The sequence below is a fragment of the Triticum dicoccoides genome, chromosome 3A (assembly GCF_002162155.2).
Source record: "Triticum dicoccoides isolate Atlit2015 ecotype Zavitan chromosome 3A, WEW_v2.0, whole genome shotgun sequence".
Lineage (NCBI taxonomy): Eukaryota > Viridiplantae > Streptophyta > Magnoliopsida > Poales > Poaceae > Triticum > Triticum dicoccoides.
This window is the reverse complement of record NC_041384.1, coordinates 647,696,479-647,710,501: the sequence shown is the minus strand read 5'-3', so window position 1 is coordinate 647,710,501 and position 14,023 is coordinate 647,696,479. Positions and strand designations below refer to the sequence as shown.

General features: G+C 44.4%; 1 protein-coding gene across 1 annotated transcript in view; it reads right to left on the bottom strand.

Moving 5' to 3' along the window:
• LOC119272504 (acetylglutamate kinase-like) overlaps nt 1-12,185 on the bottom strand; it is a 31,808-nt gene extending 19,623 nt beyond the window's left edge. Inside the window, exon 1 of the mRNA XM_037553976.1 lies at nt 12,150-12,185. Within this exon, the coding sequence (XP_037409873.1) occupies nt 12,150-12,185 (36 nt within the window). The remainder of the gene's footprint in view (nt 1-12,149) is intronic.
• Nucleotides 12,186-14,023: the final 1,838 nt, after the last annotated feature.

Genomic DNA, 14,023 nt, shown 5'->3' with positions numbered 1-14,023 from the left:
GACGAGGCGGGACGGCGGGGCGGGCGCCGCGGCGGGCGTAGCCGGGCGCGGCCACCGTGCGGTGGAGTGACGTGAGCGGCCGGCGAGGCAAGCGCAGCAGGTTCGGGCGGTCACGGTGTCGGGGAAGGAGGGCGCATGCGGGGAGGCAACTCCAGCGGGCGCGGGCGCTAGGTGACAGGGGAGTGGCGAGCAGGGAAGGCGCGGTGGAGGAGAAGAACGGGGGCTCACAGGGGCGATACGTCTCCAACGTATCTATAATTTTTGATTGCTCCATGCTATATTATCTACTGTTTTGAACTATATTGGGCTTTATTTTCCACTTTTATATTATTTTTGGGACTAACCTATTAACCGGAGGCCCAGCTCAGAATTGTTGTTTTTTTTGCATGTTTTAGGGTTTCGAAGAAAAGGAATATCAAACGGAGTCCAAACGGAATGAAACCTTCGGAAACGTGATTTTCTCATTAGATAAGTGTTGGGTTTCGTAGTAATTTCAAAAAATTTCCTACGCACACGCAAGATCATGTGATACATAGCAACGAGAGGGGAGAGTGTTGTCTATGTACCCACGCAGACCGACTGCGGAAGCGTTGACGCAACATAGAGGAAGTAGTCGTACGTCTTCACGGTCCAACCGATCAAGCACCGAAACTACGGCACCTCCGAGTTCGAGCACACGTTCAGCTCGATGACGATCCCCGGACTCCGATCCAGCAAAGTGTCGGGAAAGAGTTCTGTCAGCACGACGGCGTGGTGATGATCTTGATGCACTACAGCAGCAGGGCTTCGCCTAAACTCCGCTACAGTATTATCGAGGACTATGGTGGCTGGGGGCACCGCACACGGCTAAGGAATAGATCACGTGGATCAACTTGTGTGTTCTAGGGTGCCTCTACCTTAGTATATAAAGGACCAAAGGGGGGGAAGGCTGGCCGGCCACAAGGGGCGCGCAAGGAGAGTCCTACTCCCTCCGGGAGTAGGATTCCCCCCCCCCCAATCCTAGTTGGAATAGGATTCCTCGGGGGGGAGAGAGAGAGGGCGCCGGCCACCTCTCCTAGTCCTAATAGGACTAGGGGAGGGGGGAGGCGCGCAGCCCACCTTGGGCTGCCCCTTTCTCCTTTCCACTAAAGCCCACTAAGGCCCATATGGTTCCCGGGGGGTTCCGGTAACCTTCCGGTACTCCGGTAAAATCCCAATTTCACCCGGAACACTTCCGATATCCAAACATAGGCTTCCAATATATCAATCTTTATGTCTCGACCATTTCTAGACTCCTCGTCATGTTCGTGATCACATCCGAGACTCCGAACTAACTTCGGTACATCAAAATTCATAAACTCATAATATAACTGTCATCGTAACCTTAAGCGTGCGGACCCTACGGGTTCGAGAACAATGTAGACATGACCGAGACATGTCTCCGGTCAATAACCAATAGCGGGACCTGGATTCCCATATTGGCTCCTACATATTCTACGAAGATCTTTATCGGTCAGACCGCATAACAACATACGTTGTTCCCTTTGTCATCGGTATGTTACTTGCCCGAGATTCGATCGTCGGTATCCCATACCTAGTTCAATCTCGTTACCGGCAAGTCTCTTTACTCGTTCTGTAATACATCATCCCGCAACTAACTCATTAGTTGCAATGCTTGCAAGGCTTATGTGATGTGCATTACCGAGAGGGCCCAGAGATACCTCTCCGACAATCGGAGTGACAAAACCTAATCTCGAAATACGCCAACCCAACATGTACCTTTGGAGACACCTGTAGTACTCCTTTATAATCACCCAGTTACGTTGTGACGTTTGGTAGTACCCAAAGTGTTCCTCCGGTAAATGGGAGTTGCATAATCTCATAGTTATAGGAACATGTATAAGTCATGAAGAAAGCAATAGCAACATACTAAACGATCGGGTGCTAAGCTAATGGAATGGGTCATGTCAATCAGATCATTCAACTAATGATGTGACCTCGTTAATCAAATAACAACTCATTGTTCATGGTTAGGAAACATAACCATCTTTGATTAACGAGCTAGTCAAGTAGAGGCATACTAGTGACACTTTGTTTGTCTATGTATTCACACATGTATTATGTTTCCGGTTAATACAATTCTAGCATGAATAATAAACCTTTATCATGATTATAAGGAAATAAATAATAACTTTATTATTGCCTCTAGGGCATATTTCCTTCAGTCTCCCACTTGCACTAGAGTCAATAATCTAGATTACACTGTAATGATTCTAACACCCATGGAGCCTTGGTGCTGATCATGTTTTGCTCGTGGAAGAGGCTTAGTCAATGGGTCTGCAACATTCAGATCGTATGTATCTTGCAACTCTCTATGTCTCCCACCTGGACTAGATCCCGGATAGAATTGAAGCGTCTCTTCATGTGCTTGGTTCTCTTGTGAAATCTGGATTCCTTTGTCAAGGCAATTGCACCAGTATTGTCACAAAAGATTTTCATTGGACCCGATGCACTAGGTATGACACCTAGATCGGATATGAACTCCTTCATCCAGACTCCTTCGTTCGCTGCTTCCGAAGCAGCTATGTACTCCGCTTCACATGTAGATCCCGCTACGACGCTTCCAAGGCAATTTAGAATCGTCCGGATCAGTGTCAAAGCTTGCATCAACGTAACCTTTTACGTTGATCTCTTTGTCACCTCCATATATGAGAAACATATCCTTAGTCCTTTTCAGGTATTTCAGGATGTTCTTGACCGCTGTCCAGTGATCCACTCCTGGATTACTTTGGTACCTCCCTGCTAAACTTATAGCAAGGCACACATCTGGTCTGGTACACAGCATTGCATACATGATAGAGCCTATGGCTGAAGCATAGGGAACATCTTTCATTTTCTCTCTCTCTTCTGCAGTGGTCGGGCATTGAGTCTGACTCAACTTCACACCTTGTAACACAGGCAAGAACCCTTTCTTTGCTTGATCCATTTTGAACTTCTTCAAAATCTTCTCAAGGTATGTGCTTTGTGAAAGTCCGATTAAGCATCTTGATCTATCTCTATAGATTTTTATGCCTAATATGTAAGCAGCTTCACTGAGGTCTTTCATTGAAAAACTCTTATTCAAGTATCCCTTTATGCTATCCAGAAATTCTATATCATTTCCAATCAGTAATATGTCATCCACATATAATATCAGAAATGCTACAGAGCTCCCACTCACTTTCTTGTAAATACAGGCTTCTTCGAAAGTCTGTATAAAACCAAATGCTTTGATCACACTATCAAAGCGTTTATTCCAACTCCGAGAGGCTTGCACCAGTCCATAAATGGATCGTTGGAGTTTGCACACTTTGTTAGCTCCCTTTGGATCGACAAAACCTTCCGGTTGCGTCATATACAACTCTTCTTCCAGAAATCCATTCAGGAATGCAGTTTTGACATCCATCTGCCAAATTTCATAATCATAAAATGCAGCTATTGCTAACATGATTCGGACAGACTTAAGCATCGCTACGGGTGAGAAGGTCTCATCATAGTCAACCCCTTGAACTTGTCGAAAACCTTTTGCGACAAGTCGAGCTTTGTAGACAGTAACATTACCATCAGCGTCAGTCTTCTTCTTGAAGATCCATTTATTCTCAATTGCTTGCCGATCATCGGGCAAGTCAACCAAAGTCCATACTTTGTTCTCATACATGGATCCCATCTCAGATTTCATGGCTTCAAGCCACTTTGCAGAATCTGGGCTCACCATCGCTTCTTCATAGGTAGTAGGTTCATCATGATCTAGTAGCATGACTTCCAAAACAGGATTACCGTACCACTCTGGTGCGGATCTCGCTCTGGTCAATCTACGAGGTTCAGTAGTATCTTGACCTGAAGTTTCATGATCAACATCATTAGCTTCCTCACTAATTGGTATAGATGTCGCAGAAACAGTTTTCTGTGATGTACTATTTTCCAATAAGGGAGTAGGTACAGTTACCTCGTCAAGTTCTACTTTCCTCCCACTCACTTCTTTCGAGAGAAACTCCTTCTCTAGTAAGGATCCATTTTTAGCAACGAATGTCTTGCCTTCGGATCTGTGATAGAAGGTGTACCCAACAGTCTCCTTTGAGTATCCTATGAAGACACATTTCTCCGATTTGGGTTCGAGCTTATCAGGTTGAAGCTTTTTCACATAAGCATCGCAGCCCCAAACTTTAAGAAATGACAACTTTGGTTTCTTGCCAAACCATAGTTCATAAGGCGTCGTCTCAACGGATTTTGATGGTGCCCTATTTAACGTGAATGCGGCCGTCTCTAAAGCATAACCCCAAAACGATAGCGGTAAATCAGTAAGAGACATCATAGATCGCACCATATCTAGTAAAGTACGATTACGACGTTCGGACACATCATTACGCTGTGGTGTTCCGGGTGGCGTGAGTTGCGAAACTATTCCACAATTTTTCAAATGTACACCAAACTCGTAACTCAAATATTCTCCTCCACGATCAGATCGTAGAAACTTTATTTTCTTGTTACAATGATTTTCCACTTCACTCTGAAATTCTTTGAACTTTTCAAATGTTTCAGACTTATGTTTCATTAAGTAGATATATCCATATATGCTTAAGTCATCTATGAAGGTGAGAAAATAACGATATCCGCCACGAGCCTCAATATTCATCGGACCACATACATCGGTATGTATGATTTCCAACAAATCTGTTGCTCTCTCCATAGTACCGGAGAACGGTGTTTTAGTCATCTTGCCCATGAGGTACGGTTCGCAATACCGAGTGATTCATAATCAAGTGGTTCCAAAAGTCCATCAGTATGGAGTTTCTTCATGCGCTTTACACCGATATGACCTAAACGACAGTGCCACAAATAAGTTGCACTTTCATTATCAACTCTGCATCTTTTGGCTTCAACATTATGAATATGTGTATCACTACTGTCGAGATTCATCAAAAATAGACCATTCTTCAAAGGTGCATGACCATAAAAGATATTACTCATATAAATAGAACAACCATTATTCTCTGATTTAAATGAATAACCGTCTCGCATCAAACAAGATCCAGATATAATGTTCATGCTCAACGCTGGCACCAAATAACAATTATTTAGGTCTAATATTAATCCCGAAGGTAGATGTAGAGGTAGCGTGCCGACCGCGATCACATCGACTTTGGAACCGTTTCCCACGCGCATCGTCACCTCGTCCTTTGCTAGTGTCCGCTTATTCCGTAGTCCCTGTTTCGAGTTGCAAATATTAGCAACAGAACCAGTATCAAATACCCAGGTGCTACTGCGAGCTCTAGTAAGGTACACATTAATAACATGTATATCACATATACCTTTGTTCACCTTGCCATCCTTCTTATCCGCCAAATACTTGGGGCAGTTCCGCTTCCAGTGACCAGTCTGCTTGCAGTAGAAGCACTCAGTTTCAGGCTTAGCTCCAGACTTGGGTTTCTTCTCCTGAGCAGCAACTTGCTTGCCGTTCTTCTTGAAGTTCCCCTTCTTTTTCCCTTTGCCCTTTTTCTTGAAACTAGTGGTCTTGATAACCATCAACACTTGATGCTCCTTCTTGATTTCTACCTCCGCAGCTTTCAGCATCGCGAAGAGCTCGGGAATAGTCTTGTTCATCCCTTGCATATTATAGTTCATCACGAAGCTCTTGTAGCTTGGTGGCAGTGATTGGAGAATTTTGTCAATGACGCAATCATCTGGAAGATTAACTCCCATCTGAATCAAGTGATTATTATACCCAGACATTTTGAGTATATGCTCACTGACAGAACTCTTCTCCTCCATCTTGCAGCTATAGAACTTATTGGAGACTTCATATCTCTCAATCCGGGCATTTTCTTGAAATATTAACTTCAACTCCTGGAACATCTCATATGCTCCATGACGTTTAAAACGTCGTTGAAGTCCCGATTCTAAGCCGTAAAGCATGGCACACTGAACTATCGAGTAGTCATCAGCTTTGCTCTGCCAGACGTTCATAACATCTGGTGTTGCTCCAGCAGCAGGCCTGGCACCCAGCGGTGCTTCCAGGACGTAATTCTTCTGAGCAGCAATGAGGATAATCCTCAAATTACAGACCCAGTCCGTGTAATTGCTACCATCATCTTTCAACTTTGCTTTCTCAAGGAACGCATTAAAATTCAACGGAACAACATCATGAGCCATCTATCTACAATCAACATAAATAAGCAAGATACTATCAGGTACTAAGTTCATGATAAGTTTAAGTTCAATTAATCAAATTACTTAAGAACTCCCACTTAGATAGACATCCCTCTAATCCTCTAAGTGATCACGTGATCCAAATCAACTAAACCATAACCGATCATCACGTGAGATGGAGAAGTTTTCAATGGTGAACATCATTATGTTGATCATATCTACTATATGATTCACGTTCGACCTTTCGGTCTCCGTGTTCCGAGGCCATATCTGCATATGCTAGGCTCGTCAAGTTTAACCTGAGTATTCTGCGTGTGCAAAACTGGCTTGCACCCATTGTAGATGGACGTAGAGCTTATCACACCCGATCATCACGTGGTGTCTGGGCACGACGAACTTTGGCAACGGTGCATACTCAGGGAGAACACTTCTTGATAATTTAGTGAGAGATCATCTTATAATGCTACCGTCAATCAAAGCAAGATAAGATGCATAAAAGGATAAACATCACATGCAATCAATATAAGTGATATGATATGGCCATCATCATCTTGTGCTTGTGATCTCCATCTTCGAAGCACCGTCGTGATCACCATCGTCACCGGCGTGACACCTTGATCTCCATCGCAGCATCGTTGTCGTCTCGCCAATCTTATGCTTCCACGACTATCACTACCGCTTAGTAATAAAGTAAAGCATTACATCGCGATTTCATTGCATACAAAACGACAACCATAAGGCTCCTGCCAGTTGCCGATAACTCGGTTACAAAACATGATCATCTCATACAATAAAAATCAGCATCATGTCTTGACCATATCACATCACAACATGCCCTGCAAAAACAAGTTAGACGTCCTCTACTTTGTTGTTGCAAGTTTTACGTGGCTGCTACGGGCTTAAGCAAGAAGCAATCTCACCTATGCATCAAAACCACAACGATAGTTTGTCAAATAGACTCCGTTTTAACCTTCGCAAGGACCGGGCGTAGCCATACTTGGTTCAACTAAAGTTGGAGAGACAGTCGCCCGCAAGCCACCTATGTGCAAAGCACGTCGGGGGAACCGGTCTCGCGTAAACGTACGCGTAATGTTGGTCCGGGTCGTCTCGTCCAACAATGCCGCCAAACCAAAGTATGACATGCTGGTAGGCAGTATGACTTATATCGCCCACAACTCACTTGTGTTCTACTCGTGCATATAACATCAACATAAATAACCTAGGCTCGGATGCCACTGTTGGGTTTCGTAGTAATTTCAAAAAATTTCCTACGCACACGCAAGATCATGTGATGCATAGCAACGAGAGGGGAGAGTGTTGTCTACGTACCCACGCAGACCGACTTCGGAAGCATTGACGCAACGTAGAGGAAGTAGTCGTACGTCTTCACGATCCAACCGATCAAGCACCGAAACTATGGCACCTCCGAGTTCGAGCACACGTTCAGCTCGATGACGATCCGCGGACTCTGATCCAGCAAAGTGTCGGGGAAGAGTTCCATCAGCACGACGGCGTGGTGACGATCTTGATGCACTACAGCAGCAGGGCTTCGCCTAAACTCCACTACAGTATTATCGAGGACTATGGTGGCTGGGGGCACCGCACACGGCTAAGGAATAGATCACGTGGATCAACTTGTGTGTTCTAGGGTGCCTCTACCTCAGTATATAAAGGACCAAAGGGGGGAAGGCTGGCCGGCCACAAGGGGCGCGCCAGGAGAGTCCTACTCCCTCCGGGAGTAGGATTCCCCCCCCCCCAATCCTAGTTGGAATAGGATTCCTCGAGGGGGAAGAGAGAGAGGGGGCCGGCCACCTCTCCTAGTCCTAATAGGACTAGGGGAGGGGGGAGGCGCGCAGCCCACCTTGGGCTGCCCCTTTCTCCTTTCCACTAAAGCCCACTAAGGCCCATATGGTTCCCGGGGGGTTCCGGTAACCTCCCGGTACTCCGGTAAAATCCCAATTTCACCCGGAACACTTCCGATATCCAAACATAGGCTTCCAATATATCAATCTTTATGTCTCGAACATTTCGAGACTCCTCGTCATGTCCGTGATCACATTCGGGACTCCGAACTAACTTCGGTACATCAAAATGCATAAACTCATAATATAACTGTCATCGTAACCTTAAGCGTGCGGACCCTACGGTTCGAGAACAATGTAGACATGACCGAGACATGTCTCCGGTCAATAACCAATAGCGGGACCTGGATGCCCATATTGGCTCCTACATATTCTACGAAGATCTTTATCAGTCAGACCGCATAACAACATACGTTGTTCCCTTTGTCATCGGTATGTTACTTGCCCGAGATTCGATCGTCGGTATCCCATACCTAGTTCAATCTCGTTACCGGCAAGTCTCTTTACTCGTTCTGTAATACATCATCCCGCAACTAACTCATTAGTTGCAATGCTTGCAAGGCTTATGTGATGTGCATTACCGAGAGGGCCCAGAGATACCTCTCCGACAATCGGAGTGACAAAACCTAATCTCGAAATACGCCAACCCAACATGTACCTTTGGAGACACCTGTAGTACTCCTTTATAATCACCCAGTTACGTTGTGACGTTTGGTAGTACCCAAAGTGTTCCTCCGGTAAACGGGAGTTGCATAATCTCATAGTTATAGGAACATGTATAAGTCATGAAGAAAGTAATAGCAACATACTAAACGATCGTGTGCTAAGCTAATGGAATGGGTCATGTCAATCAGATCATTCAACTAATGATGTGACCTCGTTAATCAAATAACAACTCATTGTTCATGGTTAGGAAACATAACCATCTTTGATTAACGAGCTAGTCAAGTAGAGGCATACTAGTGACACTTTGTTTGTCTATGTATTCACACATGTATTATGTTTCTGGTTAATACAATTCTAGCATGAATAATAAACCTTTATCATGATTATAAGGAAATAAATAATAACTTTATTATTGCCTCTAGGGCATATTTCCTTCAATAAGATCCAGGAGACTTGGACCCTCCATCAAGAAAGCCACGAGGTGGTCACGAGGATGGAGGGCGCGCCCCCCTGCCTCGTGGGCCCCTCGAAGCTCCACCGACGTACTTCTTCCTCCTATATATATCCACGTACCCCCAAACGATCGGGGACGGAGCCAAAAACCTAATTCCACTGCCGCAACTTTCTGCATCCACGAGGTCCCATCTTGGGGCCTGTTCGGAGCTCCGCCGGAGGGGGCATCGATCACGGAGGGCTTCTACATCATCATCCAAGCCCCTCCGATGAAGTGTGAGTAGTTTACTTCAGACCTACGGGTCCATAGTTAGTAGCTAGATGGCTTCTTCTCTCTTTTTGGATCTCAATACAATGTTCTTCCCCTCTCTCGTGGAGATCTATTCGATGTAATCTTCTTTTTGCGGTGTGTTTGTTGAGAACGATGAATTGTGGGTTTATGATCAAGTCTATCTATGAATAATATTTGAATCTTCTCTGAATTCTTTTATGTATGATTGGTTATCTTTACAAGTCTCTTCAAATTATCAGTTTGGTTTGGCCTACTAGATTGGTTTTTCTTGCCATGGGAGAAGTGCTTAGCTTTGGGTTCGATCTTGCGGTGTCCTTTCCCAGTGACAGAAGGGGCAGCAAGGCACGTATTGTATCGTTGCCATCGAGGATAACAAGATGGGGTTTTTATCATATTGCATGAAACTATCCCTCTACATCATGTCATCTTGCTTAAGGCGTTACTCTGTTTTTTAACTTAATACTCTAGGTGCATGCTGGATAGCGGTCGATGAGTGGAGTAATAGTAGTAGATGTAGAATCGTTTCGGTCTACTTGTCTCGGACGTGATGCCTATATACATGATCATACCTAGATATTCTCATAACTATGCTCAATTCTGTCAATTGCTCAACAGTAATTTGTTCACCCACCGTAGAATACTTATGCTCTTGAGAGAAGCCACTAGTGAAACCTATGGCCCCCGGGTCTATTCTCATCATATCAATCTCCATCACTTTATTATTGCTTTGCTTTTACTTTATTTACTTTGCATCTCTATACCAAAAATACCAAAAATATTATTTATCATCTCTATCAGATCTCACTTTCGTAAGTGACTGTGAAGGGATTGACAACCCCTAAGCGCGTTGGTTGCGTTGAGCTATTGTTTTTGTGTAGGTACGAGGGACTCGAGCGTAGCCTCCTACTGGATTGATACCTTGGTTCTCAAAAATTGAGGGAAATACTTACGCTACTTTGCTGCATCATCCCTTCCTCTTCGGGGAAATCCAACACAGTGCTCAAGAGGTAGCAAGAAGAATTTCTGGCGCCGTTGCCGGGGAATCTGCGCAAAAGTCAACATACCAAGTACCCATCACAATCCCTATGTAATGCCCCGAGACTGATGCTTCAGTTGCCCTTCCATTTATTTTAGTTGTTGACGTGTGTTTATTATGTTTGTTGCATTATCATAATTGTTTTGCATATTTCATTCATATATGTTTATGCCATGATCATGTTGAGTGCCTTGTCATTTTTGCTTCTTGCATCATGTTCATCTTTTATTATATTGCATTGTGCCATCCTTGTTTGTTTGCCATGGTCATCTCACTTGCTTTGATTCATGCTTCATGATGTGATATGGCCTTTGTCGTTTTTGTTGCATTTGCATCATGATCATCATTGTAGTGTACATATTTCTCATGTGCTTGTTATCTTTGTGAACTCCTTCTCCTCATCTTCTTTGTTGTTCCATCTTGCCTTCACATCTTAATCATCATCAAGTGCAACACCCAATCACTAGCTTCTTCCTTTCAATTCTCACACATTTATTGCAAGTGACATTATTCCCTCATTCATTAATGTTCATTTATTTCCTGATGACCATACTCCTTGCCTTATACCTCTCTGTCAAATTTCATTCATTTTGGAGTTGTTTTGGTAGGGTTCAAAAATGGCTCAAGTGTGAATTAAATTCACACTTGAATTATTTTTCTGTCCTTAAAAATGCCCAAAGCAATTTATTCAATTTTTGCACAAATCCTGGACTCCATTTATATGTTCATATCTCTCACAACCATCTCCAATTCCTCTGTGTTTTTGCTCTTTTATTTCTGTTTGAAGAAATAGAAAAAGAGCAGCAGCGCAGCCCAGCGACTAGTAGCTTCAGCAACCTAGCAGCCCAGCCGATCCAGCCCAACTCTCTCTCCCTAGTAAAATTTCCCATATGCACCCAGTCGCCCCCACCTGTCATCCCCTCACTCTGCACCTTTTCTTCCACCTCCATCACATATCTATCTCACGGTAACTCTGGGAGAGCAGGGCACATGGCCACCGTGGCCACGGCACCGCGTCTCCCCTCCTATAAAGCCTCGCGGCGACCCCCCTAGGGTTCCCTCAGACCCCCTCTTTCCTCCTCCTCCGCCGCCAGCCAGGAGGGCAGCCCCACGCGGCTCCTCCCGAGACACCCGACTCCATGACCGAGGAGAGCTCAAGCTCTTCTCCGGCTTAATCCTTGTTGTAGCCGTCTTTGTCTTCTTCCTCGACCCTGCAGCAAGTCCCTGGAGCCCTGGATCGGCCTCCTCCATGGCGATTACCTCCCCTGCTTCTTTGTCTTCACGGACAGCGTGCACCATCGCTGATCAGTGCCTACCCACACCGCCTGCGTAGTCTTCTTCGTCTTCAATCAAGGCCAGGAGCCGGAAGGATCCAAGGCCGGAGATGCCAAGTTCCCCGCTGCACACCGCTCATGTCCTTGCACGCACACCACGCTCCTCTTCGCCCTTGCACAGAGGCAGGGCCCCGCAGCTTGCCTCGCCGTGCTTTGCCGCCATGGCCTTTGATCTCTGAATTTTTGCGCACGCGAGAACCTACACTCAGCTCCTCCACACATGCACGCTGCCTCCCGCGAGACACCAACGCGACGCCCGCGTCTCCCTGTTTCTTGCACCACATCACTCACGCGCACACCCCCAGGTCCTCGCCCGCGCTTCCTGCCTTGCCTCGCCTTGCGTGTGGCTTCTTCCCTGCCTTGTCGCGCCATGCCATGGCCCCGAGCCGAGCAACGCTCGAGCTCGAGCGCCTCTGCACCTCTCCTCGTGGGTGAGCCTCGCAGCAGCCTATCCCACACACCCACCGTTGCCTCCTAGACCCCGCCGTTTCACCGTTGCCTGCCGGTGCAGGTCGGTGTCTTCTCTGTTTCAGAGGAGAAGAAACCCCATCCGCCGTGGGGCTAGTTCAAAAGAAGCCGTGCCCAATACCTGCAGCAACAGTTGCAGCAGCGCAGTGGATCGATCATTGGAGTTCTACCCGGGAGACCCCGGTTCGAATCCCCTTGGGAACATATTTAGAACCGCAATTTTTGCTTCTGCTGCTTCTATGACAGTGGACCCCATTTGTCACCCTCTCTGCACACATACCCTCTCCACACCCACACACTGCCACCTCAGCACCACAGCCCCCCTCGTCATTGACAGTGGCTGGCCCAGCTCGTGTTCCCTGTCGTTTAATTTTCTCTTGCATTTTCACAGAAATGCCATTATTTTGGTTTGTTAATAACTAAAAATACATACATCCAAATGAAACATGTCATATATGCATCTTTCTTAGTTTTTCATGTAGTTTCTATATTTCCAGCTTTTATCCATGTTTAAAATGTTAAACTTATTGTTTGATTAATTTTTTGCTCAAATAACATGTTAAATGGTTTATTTCATAACTAAATAACCATAGCTCCGATTTAGATAAACTTTATATGTAAATGGGGTAGAATAATGCCTAGTTTAACAAGGTGGCCTTACTTTGCATGTTTAATAACTCTAAAATATGGTTTAGGGCAGAACAGTACCAAATCCATAATTATGCTTATGAGGAGTTTCCAGCTTTTATAATTTATTTATTACTAAGCAGGAACAAAAAGCAAGGAATAAAAATAAAATTGGGTTGCCTCCCAACAAGCGCTATCGTTTAACGCCCCTAGCTAGGCATAAAAGCGAGGATAGATCTAGGTATTGCCATCTTTGGTAGGCAATCCATAAGTGGCTCTCATGATAGTTTCATATGGTAATTTTATTTTCTTTCTTGGAAAGTGTTCCATGCCCTTTTTTAGTGGAAATTGAAATCTAATATTCCCTTCCTTCATATCAATAATCGCACCAACCGTTCTAAGGAAAGGTCTACCAAGAATAATAGGGCAAGAAGGATTGCAATCTATATCAAGAACAATGAAATCTACGGGCACATAATTCCTATTTGCAACAATAAGAACATCATTAATCCTTCCCATAGGTTTCTTAATAGTGGAATCCGCAAGATGCAAGTTTAGAGAGCAATCATCAAAGTTACGGAAATCTAGTAAATCACACAAAGTCTTGGGAATAGTAGAGACACTAGCACCCAAATCACACAAAGCATAAAACTCATGATCTTTAATTTTAATTTTAATAGTTGGTTCCCACTCATCATAGAGTTTTCTAGGGATAGAAACTTTCAACTCAAGTTTTTCTTCATAAGATTGCATCAAGTCATCAACAATATGTTCGGTGAAGGCTTTATTTTGACTATAAGCATGTGGAGAATTTAGCACGGATTGCAACAAGGAAATACAATCAATTAAAGAGCAACTTTCATAATTAAATTCCTTGAAATCCAATATAGTGGGTTTAGCAACATCTAGATTTTTATTTCTTTCAATCCCACTTTCATCAATTTCATCATTAAGATCTAAATACTCCGAATTTTTAGAACGCCTTCTAGGTAAAGGAAGATCATATTCAGTTTCATCAAGATTAATATTGAAAAATAAAGATTTAATAGGGGACACATCGATAACTTTTAGATCTTCATCTTGATTTCCATAGAAATTGGAGGAACATGCTTTAATAAAG